At 43.8% G+C, this 17,965-nt stretch overlaps 1 protein-coding gene across 1 annotated transcript in view; it reads right to left on the bottom strand.

Moving 5' to 3' along the window:
- Positions 1–17,965, bottom strand: part of LOC134934622 (dynein axonemal heavy chain 3-like) — a 1,803,147-nt gene that overhangs the window by 300,119 nt on the left and 1,485,063 nt on the right. Inside the window, exon 58 of the mRNA XM_063930015.1 lies at positions 6,847–7,011. Coding sequence (XP_063786085.1) covers positions 6,847–7,011 — 165 coding nt within the window. The remainder of the gene's footprint in view (positions 1–6,846; positions 7,012–17,965) is intronic.

A 17,965-nucleotide genomic window follows, 5' to 3' on the forward strand; every position in this document is an offset into this window, starting at 1 on the left:
TGTACCTCCTCACAAGGGACTGCTTCTGTGGGAAAATAGAACTGAAAGATTTCCATTCAATATCTGTTCAACTGAATCACAGATACCTTCTCGGATTTTATTGGAAATATGATCTTTTTCAGTGGACATTCATGGGCTTTGGCTTTTCTTTAGCTCCATACACCTTCACACAAATCATGAAGGCAGCAGAGTGTCCACTATGTTATTTATCTTGACAAAATACTGTTAGTACATACATGTCAAAATACTCTTTTGAAACAGAAGGATTTAACTTTTTCCCTGCTCTCAATCCTGGGCTTTGTAGTAAGTACCCCAAAGTTCGCTCCGACTCCCACAAAAACCATTACATTTCTTCAGTTTAACCTAGAAACCCACAATTTCTCTCTAGCAGTCCCATGTCAGAAATGTGAAAGATTATATTCTAAAAATACACCAGAAGCACAGAATACCTCTTTGCACCTTTGCACAGGTTATCAGGAAGATGATTACAATGTCCTCTGGTTTTTGGCATGTACCTCTTTTATGCAGGGAATTACAAGGTCTGTTGAGGACCTTAAAACATGAGCAGTACTGCCCACATAGAACAGTCTACCTGCTCCTGCTCATCACCCTCTCCTAGACTCTCCTCCCTGCAAGACAGTCACCTCAGATGCATCCCTACAAGGTTTGGGGGGGTTCTCAGGACAAAGCAGTAAGGGGCACCTAGTCGGTAGAAGAGTCTCAGCTGTTTATAAGTATGTTGAAGTTACATGCAATGAAATTAGCGCTACAGGCTCTAGTTCCCAGTTGCTTGACGGGACCTGTATCCAGCTATGCCTAGACTTTGTGTCATGTATAAACAGAATGGAAGGCACCATAATTTCCCTATAAGAAGAAGCATTCAAAATATGGGACTGGGAAGTACAGAGGGACATAATTCTGATGGCTATTTATGTTCCATGGGGAGCTTAACAAATTAGCGGGCTCTCTATCTCACAGGAGAATCCCTTTGAATTTAGTGGCATTGAGAAGTCTAATTTCAGACAATAGAACTGATCTTTAGGACCTTACACATAGACCTCTTTGCCAGCCCCACAATTGCTCAGACTCCACACTTTGTGTCTAGAATATGGACATAAGAGGTATGGAAGATGGATGCAATGTCCTTCCCTTGGATGGACCTAACATGTCCTTATGCCTTCCCTTACCCCACCCTTCTCCTAAAGGTCTTATACAAGATCAGGGAAGACAGGATTCTGAAAATTGTGGAAGTATACCCTGTATTGGCACTCAGAGTATGGTTTCTCTAATTAACCAATTACGAATAGGCCCAAAGACTTTCCATGGACTGTTTTCAGGGAACCCCAGACCTTTTAGAGTTGCTTCCCCAATGCATGTGGGTGGTAATATTACTGGGCTGCTGACAAATTTTGCACTACCATCTCGCATGAAAGCTTTAATCGACACTTTTCGAGACCCCGTACCAGAACCAGTTACTGTTTTATCATATGAGTCAGGATTAGCATCAGCTACCTTTAAATCTTATGGTTCTTCCTTGGCTATCATTATCCCTAATTTTAACATATAACAGACTATGGGGGTCATTCCAAGTTGATCGCTCGCTAGCAGTTTTTAGCAGCCGCGCAAAAGCTAAGCCGCCGCCCTCTGGGAGTGTATTTAGCAGAAGTGCGAACGTAAGGATTGCACAGCGGATACAAAAAAAAATTGTGCAGGTGGAGAGCAGCTCCAGATCTACTCAGCGCTTGCGATCACTTCAGACTGTTCAGTTCCGGTTTTGATGTCACGAACATGCCCTGCGTTCGGCCAGCCATGCCTGCGTTTTTCCTGGCACGCCTGCATTTTTCCAAACACTCCCTGAAAACGGTCAGTTGACACCTAGAATCGCCCACTTCATGTCAATCACTCTGTGGCAGCCAGCGCTAGACCTTGTGTAAAAATACATCAGCTGCTGTGAAAGTACGTCGCGCGTGTACATTGCGCCGCATACGTATGCGCAGAAGTGCCGCTTTTTCACTTAATTGCTGCGAACATTTTTATCTAGCGATCAACTCGGAATGACCCCCCATACCTTCATTTCCCATGAGTCATATTTCTCTCTAGACTATTGTATCAAAATACTCTCTTGGAACATTGAGCCTTTCCTTTCCATTTTTCTGTAGCTTCCAGGGAAATTGGTCACAACATAGGCCTGTTATTCTGTAAACTGGTGACTGTTAGCTTTAGCTATAGTAGCTGGATGAGCTGAACTGACCCTATTGCATGATAGGTTCTGTGGTTATCCCAAACCCCTACTGGTTACCACATTATTCTTAGAGGCCACACCAAGACTGCCTTATTCAATAATCGTTGAATAATAGTTGAATTTGATATTGTGCACAACTTTTCTGAGCCTAACTTGCGCGTTGCTTTGTGCATTTTTGCTTATTTAAAGTTGATGGCTCCCATTAGAGACAATATTATTCAGCTCTTCATTACCAGTAGAAGGCCTTTTCACCCAGCAAGATCCTCTACTATTAGAGGATGGATTGTAGCATCCATGAGAGAAACCGGGATAGACAGACCAGTCATTCACTGTGAGTCGCAGTGGCCACAAAAGTGGCAGCAAAAGGTATCCTATGCAAATGATCATGCTGACAGCAAGATGATTTTCAGCTGGTACCTTTTCTAAGCATTACTGGGGACAATCGATCTGCAAAAGATCGCGTTTCTCAAAGCGGTCTCTCCTTGCTCCTGTGCTAGGTCTGTTGTTCCTTCTGGTGTATCTTTGTTTTGTTTTTTAATATCCTTCCTTATCTTTTCTTAAGGAATTTAATGGGACACGACGAAGCCTAAGGCACCTGCTAATAAAGTGCAAAAGTAGACTTCTTCCTGGAGCTTTTCTTCATGATTGTTTCACTCCATACTATTACAGGTCGAGTATCTCTTATCCAAAATTCAAAGTCCCACATTTTTGGTTCCCCTACTGAGATAATGACACATATATTTATATATTATATTATATATCTATATAACATATCTATATATACACATATATAATATATATGTCATTATCTCAGTAGGGGACCCAAAAATGTGGGATTTTGAATTTTGGATAAGGGATATTCAACCTGTATTCACTCTTCTTCTTAAGTTCTGATTTCATCAACTAAATGGTTTAATGAGTTACAAAAAAAGGACTAAAACAAAGTAACAATTCAATAAATTGTTCCTGGTTTGGAAATATTTGTGTCTGGGCCCTTCTATACTTATTCTAGGTACCAGACCTATTTCAGGATTGTCTTTTTTTGTTGTGATTCACTTTTTCTTTCTAGAATTGATTTGCTACCAGTGAGCATCTGAAAAATCAAGTGGTCACATGACCATTAGCTCAGAGAGCTAAGAAAGTGACATTTCTTTATTTCATTTTACCTTGTTTCAGTGGTTTTCGGGAGACTTGCTGCCTAACCAACATGCTTTTGCTAGGTAGTAATCCTATTCTCTAGAACAAATAAAGTTTGCAGGTCAATGGTTACTGCAAACTAGTGTTATTTGTATTGTCTATATTAGAGATGTGCAGGTTCAGATTTACCTGGATCTCAAAACGGCATATTATTGGCTCTTGGATGTCATGTGTTTTGGATTGCCAATAACAAAAATCTGGATAAATCTGAACTTGCGTTAATTTATAAAGAACAGAGTAAATATGGACCCTCTCATCTCTTGTCTATATAATGGAGTGGATAATGAGTGAGTTAGGTATTTCACAGAACTCCATGGATAAAGTTTGGTATTGTTTTTAATGGCATCACATCTAATCTTTTATCTATTCAGTTTGTGGGGGATATCAAACTTTCCTGCATACACTGCTTCTCAAGATTTGTTTTTTAATGGCGTTCAACCATCATCTCTCTTTTTTTGACTCCACCTTCCTCCTCTCCTTCCACACCATCCCCTCCTCTCTGCCACTTTCAAACCATTTATTCTAAGAAAATACACTTTTATCCTGCTCAAAAGAATTGTACAATATAACAAACTCATATTCCACCCAGCTAAAGTATTTTATGGATGAACATTCAAGCTTGTTTTAAGAGTAATGGTATATTATTCAATTATTGGCTGTGGTACATGCTTCATGGGTGCATTTGATGGCAGGCTACCCTTACAGGAATAAGTGTCCCACTAAGCTCAGAATGTCTTTTTGTGGAAGAAGAAATGAAACCGTAACTAGATGACATCTAGAGTGGAAAAAATATTCGTGGAAAAAAAAAGTTTGTACGCATTGTACGCATAATGCTTCCCTGCATGTGATGTGGGAGTGCTTTGCAGTTAACTAAAAAATCTGGAAGAGTACAGTAGTTTTGCTCAGTGCTGTGAACATTAAAGGTGCATACATAGTTACATACTATGCGATGCACTCCTTGAGCAGCACCGCCTAGTGTTTTCCCTACCCTCCTGGCGTCCAATATAGTGCATACACACTGAACGATATCGCTAATAACATCATTCAGTGATGTCATCCTGCTGCTAGCCCGTACATGCAGGTTCTGATGATATCGTCAAATTGACCTGCATGGACAGATGACAGCACATGTTAACGATGTGCAGGAGCACGCATCGTTCATGGGGGGTAATTCAGACCTGATCGCTGCTGTGCATTTTTGCATAGCATGCAATCAGATCTGAACTGCGCATGCGTATGCACCGCAATGCGCAGGCGCGATGGACCGCAACAACGGGGATCGCCGGTCAGCGACGGGATGGTGCAGTAAATCCAATCGCATGGGTGTTCACAAGGTGATTGACAGGAGGAGGCCATTTTTGGGTGGCAACTGGTCATTTCTAGGTAGTGTCTGGACAAGCGTAGGCGTGTCAAAGTGTTTAAAGGGAGGGTGTCTGACATCAGCTCCAGCCCCGATAAGCAAGAAGCAATTGCAGCAGCTGAGTAAGTCCTGGGCTGAGCAGAGACTGCACAAAATCAGTTTGTTCCACTCTGTTACACATCCGAACACACACTTGCACAGCTAATTCACCCTCCCCCTGTAGGCGGCGACTATCTGATTGCAGGGCAGCAAAAAAACACAGCCCAGCGATCAGGTCAGAATGGAGTAATAGCATACACAATGGGCAATATTACAAGCGATATCACCCGGAAGGGTGAAAATGAGCAATATAATTTCAAATATTGCCTAGTGTGTGTACACCGTGAGACTCCAAAGTGTTGGCTCCCACACATTGGGAGTTTGCAAATGTCACTGTGGAAACAGGGTAAGAAATTATGGAACTACTATTTATAGCAATAAAATACATTTACACTGTACAGATTTTATGAATTTAAAAATTAAACAAAAATACACATCTGTGAACTGGTCACTTCATGGAATCATCCAGACCTATCCTGAGCGCGGTACAGTATCCAGCTGCATATCTTGATTTGACACCTCCCATTTCCTCTAGATAAAGCTGATTTGGACAGCTTTGCCTGTCTGTAATGCCGGGTACACACTAGACGATATTGCGAGTGATGATCCCTACATCACTAGGGGGGTCCATTCTGCCAAATGCAGCATGGACCCTGCCCCCCCCCCCCCCCCTCACTCCACTCCCGCTGTCGCTCCAACTCTGCTGGCATCGGCAAGTGGGTATATATGTCGGCCCTGCTGCTGGATCCCATCGCCACCAATATCATGCTGTGTACACATAGTTTATTATGTACCCAGCTTAGGACCTCATCCCAGCCAAACACCTCTGTCTGCTATACACATCTGATAAGTTACACACTTTGCAAAACTCAGATGCCCTGCACTTTGCCCTGACACAAATTTTCTTGTCAGGAAATCTGCATTTTAATGTAGCAATCCTAGTCTATGCTTAACTGCGAAGTAAAACATAGAGCCAAAACCCATAAAGTCACCTTCTTATTTACCTTGCGATTGGTTTATATATAGTATTCATGTATCCATGGTGAATACAAAGTTTTAGACTAGATTTATCATTAACATGTATTGTGGCAAGTAAAGTTCTATTGCAGTGAGTAAAAATAATACAAGACAGGCATTAGACATCTCTGATGAGGATATTAAAAAACCATGGAATATATAGACAAACTGAAAAAAAGACTGATATTCTGGGACGGATAATCAACAAAGATTGACACACCAATGAGAGATCTTCTTTCAGCCAGGGATCTTAGTAATCAAACTGTCATTCTTCAGGCAGCAAACAAAGAACTTTGCCAGACACATAACATAACCGATCCCCTGGGACCATAACCATACATTATTTTAGCATCCACACACTGCATAGCATATGTTATATTTATTAACCCTTTAGTTACAATATAAACATTGTTAAGATCTATCAGAAAACTAAATACAAATTGATAACACCACTGCAATAAATACATAGTAGTTTAGGTATAACAAATAACAGAGCATTATTACAATTCTATAAAGTTATATGTATTTAATCACCGATAGATAGATAGATAGATAGATAGATAGATAGATAGATAGATAGATAGATAGATAGATAGATAGATAGATAGATAGATAGAATTTTGATAATTGAATCTATACAAATGAAATTTGATTATAAGGTAGATATGTATGTATCTGTATGTAGATCAGAAAAATGAGTATGTGCCTCTGAAAACATAGATGGTGTGCATCTTATGTGTGCACTTACACTATACTGTACATCTCTGGACTGACAATAGGAAAACTAACCGAGCATGTATAAATAAATAAGGTAAAAAGAACCCAGCTGTTCTTAGATTGTATTAACATTCATCTCACTGTGCTTTGCCTATACAAATTTAACAAGATAAAAGTTTGATGGCTATGAAGAATCTTAGGACACAGTCGTTACCTTGGCAACCTTGTCATAGACTTCAATGGCCCTGACCCAGCTACAAAGCCCTTCACAGGCTGAAGACACATTCTTAATGACAGCTGGCTGGAACTCCGTATTGCTGATAAAATCTCTTCTTATCTGGGCAATAACCTTTGATGGAATATTGTCTTTATCAAATTCCTAATAAATAAAATAACAGTAATTAATTACAAATTGTTTTTCCAATAAAATCATAAAAGCAAGAAATAAACTTAGCCTTTTTTTCCAAATTAGACAAATGAATAATACACAAAAGTATTAATACTAAATGTCATTATAAAGTTCACATTATAATGTTGTGTAAGCAAAATGAATTGTATATTGCAATTTGCACTTCTCACTGTATAGGAGGGGCACCTTGCACATAAAGAAGTTTTAGAAATAGTTCCCTGCAAGATGGTTCGTGAAATTTCATCCCTGCAGGAAATTCCACAGTCAACTGTAAGTAATATTATTAGAAAGTGGAAGCATTTAGGAATAACAGCAACTCAGCCACATAGTGTAAGACAAAGTAAAATCACAGAGCAGGGTCAATGACTGCTAAGGCGCATGATGCATAAAACTCGCCAACGATCTGCTGATTACATACCTGAAGAGTTCCAAACTTCCACTGGCATTAATGTAAGCACAAAAACTGTGCGGCGTTTGCTTAAAGGAATGGGTTACCATGGCCGAGCAGCTACATGGAAGCCTCACATCAATGTCCAATGCCAAGCGTCAGATGGAGTGGTGTAAAGCATACAGTCACTAGAGCATTAGAAATGTGTTCTGTGGAGTGACGAATCATGCTTCTCTGTTTGGCAGTCAGATGGGTGAGTCTGTACTTGGCAGATGCCTGGAGAACGTTACCTTCCTGACTGCATTATGCCAACCTTGATGTTTGGTGGAGGGGGGATAATGGTATGGGGCTGTTTTACAGGGTTTGGCCTAGGCCCCTTATCTCCAGTGAAGGGCAATTTTAATGCTTTGGCAAACCAAGACATTTTGAACAATGCTATGCTTCCAACTTTGTGGCAACAGTTTGGGAAAGGTGTACAAAGCAAGGACTATAAAGACATGGTTTGATGAATTCAATGTGGAAGAACTTGACTGGCCCACACAGAGCCTTGACCTCAACCTCATCAAGCACCTTTAGGATGAATCTGAACAGATATTGCAAGCCAGACCTACTCATACATGCCTGACATCATAAATGCTCTACAGAATGAATGGGCACAAATTTCCACAGAAACACTCCAAAACCTTGTGGACAGCTTTCCAAGAAGAGTGGAAGCTGTTATAGCTGCAAAGGGGGTACCAACTCCATATTAAAGTATATGTATTTAAATACAATGTCATTACTGTACCTGTTGGTGTAATGGTCAGCGGTGGGATGTAATGGAGTCCGAGATCGCCGGAGGTGCGGCATGCCAGCAATTACTTATAAGGCATGATTTTTCCTTGTGATTGCCCCTTTAAAAAAAAGTACGTGATCGCCCGGCTTTCCACACCTCCAGCAATCTCGGACTCCATTACATCCCACCGCAGGTGTCTGAATACTTTTGTAAATAAAATGTAGTGCTCTTTGTTATTTCCAACCTCGCTGCAAACTTCATCCTTCACCATCATAATTGCCTACTTTGTTTTACATTTCCACCACTTTTACTAAGTATATTAGATTAGCTGAAGGATGACTAAGCATGAGGCCATATAAGAGCCCCATTTTTTGTGATTGGATTGTTCATGACTAAGCAGTTGCTAGGTAGTTTTCAAGGGTCCTTGTAATTTTCTCATAGGTTGGTTTGTATATCAGTCAAGGATTGTAGGTGTTGGCTTAGGCCAGTATATAATACCGATCATGTGCCTCAGACTTCCTCTTGCCATTTTGGAATGCTGGAAGGCTGAGTATACATTTAATGTATTCCTTATTGTCTCCCACTGTGTCCATTTGGCCTTACATTTTGTTTCCATATATTACACTGCCCCTTTCTTTGCTTTGTGTGGTTTACTGCTGTGGGTCCCCTGTTGTTGTTCTTTTCCTCATGCCTCCGTTCTCACTCTCTGTCCATGACCCGTCCCTGCAGATCAGCCCCCCCCCTCCCCAGCGGCTTGCTGAAGCCGTGCGCCCACTAGCAGCAGCGGGTTTTCGGCGTCCCCATGCCTGCGCGGTGGTCTCCCCTGCCCTCCTCCACTGTTACCTCCAGGTTGTGGCAGGGGCCCTCTGATGGTGTCCTCTCCCCTCATCTTTTTTGATGGAGGGAGGAAGCAGTGGGCTGGCTCTGGCTGGCATGAGTGCTGTACATCCGCATATGCGGGAGTCTGCCCCGGCGGCCGTGGCACTTCCGGCGGCAGTCTCCACTTGCCCGGTGTCTCCCGCTGTGTCCCACTCCTCCTCCCCTTCTGCAGCTACGGCACCTTCGTAGTGCCTAATCGCTCTGGGCGGCGGGTGGGTGAGGATGCGCGGCGGGGGTTCAGTTACCGCTGCCATCGTTTCCTCTTCAGTGCTGAGCCCCCCCCCCCCCGCGCGCCGGGGGGCCAGACCTGGCACACCTGCAGTGAGCCAGCCTGCTTTTCTCACCAACTGGGGGGATTTCTAGTGGTCGTCCTCTTGATGTCACTGGTGGTGGTGTCCCGGTGGTTCCCCCTGGGGCCTCAGTGGTGCAGGCTGCCTCGCTGGTGGGGGTGCCGGCCCATCTGCGTCCGCCTGGGGCGCTGTTGGGTGTATCTTCTGGTCCCTTGGGACTTGTTCCTCCTGCAGCGCCCCTTGTTAGTGGTTCCCCTGCGCTCCTTACGGGCCAAGCTGGAGGTATTGCAGGTAGTGTCTGCGCAAACCTCCCTGGCTGCCTCTTTTCAATTGCCGGGCTCCCCTCCCCCACTCGTGCCCGGGTGTGTATGCTGGGGTTCCTTTTTTTTCAGTTTTTTCCAGGGTCCAGCCTCTTGCAGTCACTCAGCCGTTCACCATAACTTCCAGTACTCAGCTGCACGGTCTGTCCTTTTCCGCGTCTCCCCAATTTTCTCCCTATTTTGCAGGTTTGGCTTCGGGGGTCCAGCCCACGTGGGCCTTTAGCGGTTCTCAGTTTTCCCTTCCTCACCATGTCCATGTTCCAGTAGTGCGTTGCCCCCCCTTCCACCTTTGCCTTCTGTTGCTGTTGATGAATTGCAGGACTTGCCTGTTGTTGTTGTCCCCTCTGATTCTTTTGCACAGGTTTCGGCGAGTCCAGCAGAGTCTGTGTCTACACCATGGAGGACTCGGGGGTCGAGGAGAGATGCGGCTTCGGTGCCGGCTGCAGATGCGCCACCGGGATCAGTGGTGGTTGATGCGACTGTTTGGGGTTCCAGGTCCTTCGGGCACGGGTGAGCATGCTGTTGTTTCTCCTTGTTCCTCTAGCACTTTTTCTAGCTTTTCTAGTAGTGTTTCCTCTGGTTCTCAGGCGCCCGTGCAAGTTGGTTAGTCTTATTGCACATCGCGTAGCTAAAGAATCTCAGAAGGACAAAGTCCTGGCAGCTGTGGTTCCCTCCAATCCCTCGCTTTTTACCGAGATGGTGCATTGCGCCAATACGGTGGTTTCCCGGGGCCTTTAGAAAAAGGATGAGGGAAACTATTAGATAGGGCAAGTATGTGGACATGTTCACACCTATGGATGACATGCGTCAGGGTTTTGATACAGCTAGGGAGGCGGGTGGCATAGGGGAAAAATGCCTTCCGTAATTTCCATCAATGTTTGCGGGGTTTCTTAGTTTTTGCAGCTTGTTATTGCTGAATCCAGGCCTGCAGAATATCCCAGTGTTGTGAAATATCAGTTTTTGGTTCATGAAATGTACTTGAAATCAAAGGGTTACGCTTCAAGGGATTGCAACGACAAATTTCATTGCAATCTAGATGGCAACTCCATTTTGTCCTTGGGTTTCAAAGATGAGGAGGTGTGGTTCGAGGTTACCCAGCAGGTTTGGCCTCCCACGGTTGTCCGGAGGAAGGAGCCCCTTGCTTCAAGCTTTTCTGGTTTACACTCGGTAGTACAGGGCAAGTGTTTTGCGTATAATTAGGGCATGTGCACCAGGGGCCTTAACTACCGTTTTCGCCACTTGTGAAAAGTCTGCGGTGCCAGTCACCCATCCAAAGATTCCACCTTGGCCGCGAGTGGCATGTCCTCTGCTCCAGCTGAGGCCAGCGGAAGTAACAAGTAAGGCTTAGTGTGTATCCTGGCAGGGCGGCTGTGAGGTTTTTATTGGATGGTTTTCATTTTGGTTTTCGCCTGCCCATTTTGGATTCCATACATGCGGTTGCCCACAGGAATTTGAAGTTGGCTTGTGATTTCCCGCATGTGGTTGGACAGAGGGTGGGGGTGGAGGTCGGCTTGGGTTGCATGTGTGGCCCCTATCCTACATCCCCTCGGTAGGGGTGGTGCGCAAGAAGGCTCCGGGCAAGTCACGCCTTATACGGCACTTGTCTCATCCACATGGGGGTTCCGTTTATTATGCCATTCCCGAATCGATTTGCAGAGTGCATTATCAATCTTTTGATGAGGCTCTGCGTTTTGGTTCACGACTGCGGTCCGGGTGCCCCTTTTAGCTAAGCTTGATGTTGAGTCCGCCTTTCATCTCCTCCCCTTACACCCGGTTTCTCTCTGGTTCATGGGTTTCAGATTGGGTCAGGATTTCTATGTGGACAGGTGCCATTTCTATGTGGACAGGTGCCATTTCTATGTGGACAGGGTCTGTCTCTTGTGCCTATTTTGAGAGATTCAGCACTTTCTTGAATTGGTGCATCCGGGCTGCCTCCGGCAAGCCCGGTGTTGTCTACTACCTGGATGGTTTTCTCTTTGTGGGCCCGAGGGACAGTTCGGTTTGTGGCGACATCTTGTCTTCCACCAGGTCATTATTTGCTGTCATGGGTGTTCCCGTTTCCCCGGATAGATGTTGGGGCCAGCAACTTGCCTTAGTTATTTAGGGATTGAAATAGATACGGTGGCTGGTTGCTGTTGCCTTCCTGCTGACAAGGTGCAGAAGCTTTTAGGGCTGATTGACGACTGCGTGAGCAAGCGCAGGGTCAGACTTAAACAGGTTCAGTCTTTGCTGGGCTCCTTCAATTTTGCATGCAGGATCATCCCCATGGGTAGGATGTTTTGCCAGAAACTTGAGCGGGCCACGGCAGGGACGGTCAAGCGGCATCACACCATTTACCTTTCCCGTTAGATCAGGGATGATTCAAGGATTTAGTCTTCGTTCCTGGTTTCTTTTAACTGGGAGGTTTTGTGGCCATCTCCTCATGGTGCCAATGGATGCCTCCAGCTGTTCACTGATGCTTCGGGCAGTTTCGGTTTTGGTGCCTTTTTTGTCGGTGAATGGTGTGCTGTGCCCTGGCCTCCCTCTTGGGTCTCCCATGGTTTCACCAAGAATCTTTTATTATTGGAACTGTTTCCTATCATTGTGGCCTTAGAGTTGTGGGCTTACAGGTTTTCGGACTGGGATATTTTGTTCCGCTGTGACAACCTGGGAGTGGTTCACGCTATTAACAATCAGCGTTCCTCCTCCCCCCATGCGTTGTGCCTTTTGCAGCATTTGGTCCTCAAATGCTTAAAGCGCAATATCACTTTTAGGGCTCACCACGTCCCCGGCATCGACAACTGGATAGCGGATGCTTTGTCTCGTTTTCAATGTAATAAGTTCCATTGGTTGGTGCCGGGAGTGGCTGCTGTAGGTTTACCGTGCCTGCCTTATATCTGGCAGATTAACGAGACAGGTTAGCTGCTTTCGCCAGGACACCTTTAGGTCCTTCCACGCTTCAGGCATATGACGCGGCCTGGCGTGATTGGATGGATTTTTCGAGTAGGTATGGTCCCCAGGGTAAGTCCTCCGTGTACGGTTGGCTGGCCTTTGTCTGGAACCATTATCAGGAAAGTAGGTCTAAGGCGGCCATGGCTTCTGCCCTTGCGGGCATTTCCGTCCATGCTAGAGTATGCGAGCAGGCAGACCCCACCAGGTCTTTTGTCCTTCCCAAGGCCCTTAAAGGTTGGGCTAAGGAAAGTTCTGCGCCAGTGGATTCTTGTTGACCTATTACTTTGCAGTTGTTGACAGAATTGCTGGGTGTGCTACCTCGCGTGGCTGCGGGACTCCGGCCTGCTTTTTTGTAACTATCAGTTTCAGGATGACCTGTCAGTGGCAAAAGCAGGATTTAGTAAGGGGGGTTTCCACCATGGTGTGAGTGTATACATGTATACAGAGTACATATATATATATATATATATATATATACAAATAGTCACAAAACGGCGGCACACAGCGAGGACTTTCACAACACGGTAAAGGAAGAGACAGACACTCCGTCTGAGCTGTTAACGTTTCAGTAATTAAACTTTCGTCAGAACAACAGGTGTAATACAAAAAACATACCTTTATTCCCTCACCGCATCACCCTCTGCTCTTCCGGCGCGGCTACCCGGCGGGTCCGGATGACGTCACCACCCACATATGTGGCGCGCTCCTTTCCTCATCAGGGCGCCGGTCACCTAGGCAACACATATACAAATAATACACTTCATAGAAACACAATAAAACAGTGCAATAAACCACACCACTGGACCCCTAATGCTCAGAAACATACTTATATCAATTAATAGATATTGGGCTACACCTAAAACAATCAAATACATTTATCAAATTACACTTTTATAATCCTTATAAAAAACAGTGCAATCCCAATTGTTCATTTAAGCCTGCTGGTACTAGAGTGTTCAGGCGATGAATCCACTTCGCCTCCCTGCGGAGGAGAGCTCGGTTTCGATCACCTCACCTGATGTTTGGTGGTTGCTGGTCTATGATTTTGTATTTCAAGGACGCTAAATTGTGTTTATGCATCTTAAAATGTCTGGCTACCGGTTGTGCTTGATGGTCACCCTCCAGGGCAGCCCTGATGGCCGATCTATGCATCGCCATTCTTTCACGGAACTGCCTGGAGGTCTTGCCAATATAAAACAGCCCACATGGGCATCGTATGAAGTAAATGACATGGGTACTAGTACAAGTGAGGACTTTATCAATTTTAATAAATTTACCTGTATGGGGATGAGAAAATCCTGGGCCAGTTTCCATATAGCTGCAGGTTGTGCAGCCCACACATTTATAACAACCTGGTTTTCTTGTTAAAAATGTTGCCACTGGTGCCGGTTTGCACCTAGAGATATCATTATGGACCAGTAGGTCTTTTAAATTCTTATTGCGGGTATATGAAGGTAACAACGAATTATTCTTAAACATCGGTAGATCCTTATCAGACGTTATAATGGACCAACTCTGATGGGTAACCTTTTTAATTTCCTTGCTCAAATGACTGTACTTTTGCACAAAGGGAATCCTGTCCTTAAGGGAATCTACTTTGGACTGAGCGCACTGTAGGGCTTCATCTCTATTCATCCTCAATACCTTATCCTTGGTTTCCATCAACATTGACCAGTCATAGCCTCTGGATTTAAAATCCAGGGCCATTTTAATAATCTCCCTCTCGGTTTTATCAAGGTCATCAGAAATACGGTGTATTCTTAAGAACTGAGAATATGGTAAACTGTATTTCGTGGTAGGGGGAGGAAAGCTAGAAGCATGTAACACTGTGTTCTTATCGGTAGGTTTTTTGTACAAATTAGTATGTATCCTACCTTCCACAACTGTGATCTCCACGTCCAAATAATTTACACTAGTGTCACTAACCGTAGCCGTAAATTTTATATTAGCGTCAGCACTGTTGATATAATTTAAGAATGAGTTAAACAACACCTCAGACCCCCTCCAAATCAAAAATAAATCATCTATGTATCTGCCAAAAAAAATGATGCTGGCTGCTGTCCTACTGTCAGAAAAAAACATATCTTTCTCAACCTCAAACATAAAACAGTTTGCGAATGCTGGGGAAACACAACTACCCATAGCGCAACCCTGGCACTGTTCGAACCACCTCCCATCAAATAGGAAGTAGTTACTAAACAGTGTCCGTTTCAGTAATTCAATGAAAAAACCCAAATCTGGCCCATTGTACTGGGGAGAATTAGATAGAAGTCTCCTAGCCGCCTCTACACCTCTCCCATGTGGGATATTGGTGTAGAGGCTGACCACATCCAGTGTACACAACAAACTGCCAGGAGGTACTATCGATAGCATATTAATTTTTTTAATTAAACTGGTTGTGTCTTTTAGGTAGAAACTACTTCCTATTTGATGGGAGGTGGTTCGAACAGTGCCAGGGTTGCCAGCATAATTTTTTTTAGCAGATACATAGATGATTTATTTTTGATTTGGAGGGGGTCTGAGGTGTCGTTTAACTCATTCTTAAATTATATCAACAGTGCTGACGCTAATATAAAATTTACGGCTACGGTTAGTGACACTAGTGTAAATTATTTGGACGTGGAGATCACAGTTGTGGAAGGTAGGATACATACTAATTTGTACAAAAAAACCTACCGATAAGAACACAGTGTTACATGCTTCTAGCTTTCCTCCCCCTACCACGAAATACAGTTTACCATATTCTCAGTTCTTAAGAATACACCGTATTTCTGATGACCTTGATAAAACCGAGAGGGAGATTATTAAAATGGCCCTGGATTTTAAATCCAGAGGCTATGACTGGTCAATGTTGATGGAAACCAAGGATAAGGTATTGAGGATGAATAGAGATGAAGCCCTACAGTGCGCTCAGTTCAAAGTAGATTCCCTTAAGGACAGGATTCCCTTTGTGCAAAAGTACAGTCATTTGAGCAAGGAAATTAAAAAGGTTACCCATCAGAGTTGGTCCATTATAACGTCTGATAAGGATCTACCGATGTTTAAGAATAATTCGTTGTTACCTTCATATACCCGCAATAAGAATTTAAAAGACCTACTGGTCCATAATGACATCTCCAGGTGCAAACCGGCACCAGTGGCAACATTTTTAACAAGAAAACCAGGTTGTTATAAATGTGTGGGCTGCACAACCTGCAGCTATATGGAAACTGGCCCAGGATTTTCTCATCCCCATACAGGTAAATTTATTAAAATTGATAAAGTCTTCACTTGTACTAGTACCCATGTCATTTACTTCATACGATGCCCATGTGGGCTGTTTTATATTGGCAAGACCTCCAGGCAGTTCCGTGAAAGAATGGCGATGCATAGATCGGCCATCAGGGCTGCCCTGGAGGGTGACCATCAAGCACAACCGGTAGCCAGACATTTTAAGATGCATAAACACAATTTAGCGTCCTTGAAATACAAAATCATAGACCAGCAACCACCAAACATCAGGGGAGGTGATCGAAACCGAGCTCTCCTCCGCAGGGAGGCGAGGTGGATTCATCGCCTGAACACTCTAGTACCAGCAGGCTTAAATTAACAATTGGGATTGCACTGTTTTTTATAAGGATTATAAAAGTGTAATTCGATAAATGTGTTTGATTGTTTTAGGTGTAGCCCAATATCTATTAATTGATATAAGTATGTTTCTGAGCATTAGGGGTCATGTGGTGTGGTTTATTGCACTGTTTTATTGTTTTTCTATGAAGTGTATTATTTGTATATGTGTTGCCTAGGTGACCGGCACCGTGACGAGGAAAGGAGCGCGCCACATATGTGGGTGGTGACGTCATCCGGACCTGCCGGGTAGCCGCGCCGGAAGAGCAGAGGGTGATGCGGTGACGGTATAAAGGTATGTTTTTTGTATTACACCTGTTGTTCTGACGAAAGTTTAATTACTGAAACGTTAACAGCTCAGACGGAGTGTCTGTCTCTTCCTTTACCGTGTTGTGAAAGTCCTCGCTGTGTGCCGCCGTTTTGTGACTATTTGTATGTGCTGGATCAGCTGGATGGCACCGGAGGCATCATTTCATTAGGTGGAGTGCCGGTAACTGTTTGTGTTTTATATATATATATATACATATATATATATATATATATATATATATATAGCAGAAAGACGGGCGGCACTCAGAAATGATGACAAGCAACAAGCAGGGTATAGCAATGTTTCGAAGTGTATTACTTCTTCATCAGGACAACAAATACAATACAAAACATACCTTATATAGGCTCACCACAGCGTGTCAAACAGCTCCGGCGCGGGATGCGAGTGCCGACGCCCACAGATGACGTCATCACCGCTCGCCGCGTAACCGGGGCAACTGTAAGCAAAAAACTTCACAGTTTGAAATGTGATCAGTGAAACACCGATCCGTGAACATAATAAACATAGTGCCATGATACATATACAATTAAAAACATACTGGAGCTAATGGAAACATAGCAGCTGCTACCGAGCAATTCCTAATAAACTACAAGGGAGGATAATGAGAATTACATGCAAGAACAAAACATAGTGGGAGCTCAGGCATAAATGGCAGACTGGTGTTGCATTTGTAAGACACCTATAGGAAACCTATAAGAAACAGTGTAAACCCAGGGATTCATTGAGACCACGAGGCACAAGAGTTTGTAATTCATGAATCCACCGTGATTCTTTTTGCAATAATCTACGGGATCTATCGCCTCTGCGGATTCTCGGTGGTTCATGATCAATGATCATGTATTTTAAACAGGCAACACTGTGTTTAGCCTGAAAAAAGTGACGAGCAACTGGTTGGTCACTATGGCCAGCTGCAACAGCATTCCTAATGGCCAATCTATGATCGGCAATCCTCTCACGTAATGTTCGGTCGGTTTTGCCAACATAGTTATAGCCACATGGACATGTAATCATGTATATAATAAATTTAGTGGTGCATGTGACCCTATGCTGGATGTAATATTTCCTACCACTGAATGGATTGCAAAAATTTTTACCAGTAGTAAGGGCTCTGCAGGTAGTGCAATTAAGGCACCTAAAGCACCCTTTTTGAAGTGTCAAAAAAGTGTTTTGTTCACTTTGGGCATTATCAAGGCCAGTAATATCAGTCTTGACCACCCAGTCCCTGATGTTCCTACCTCTAGTGTATGATGACATAATGGAGGTATCCTGTAATTGTAGGCTGGTGTCAGTACTGACAATGGGCCATAATTTCTTTGCAGTGTGTGAAATGTTGTTACTCATGGTATTAAAATGATTAATCCAAGGTAACTTCTTATTTTTTGTCAGAGGATGTCTCGAAGATAA

This window comes from Pseudophryne corroboree, chromosome 6, assembly GCF_028390025.1.
Source record: "Pseudophryne corroboree isolate aPseCor3 chromosome 6, aPseCor3.hap2, whole genome shotgun sequence".
In the NCBI taxonomy this organism is placed as follows: Eukaryota; Metazoa; Chordata; class Amphibia; order Anura; family Myobatrachidae; genus Pseudophryne; species Pseudophryne corroboree.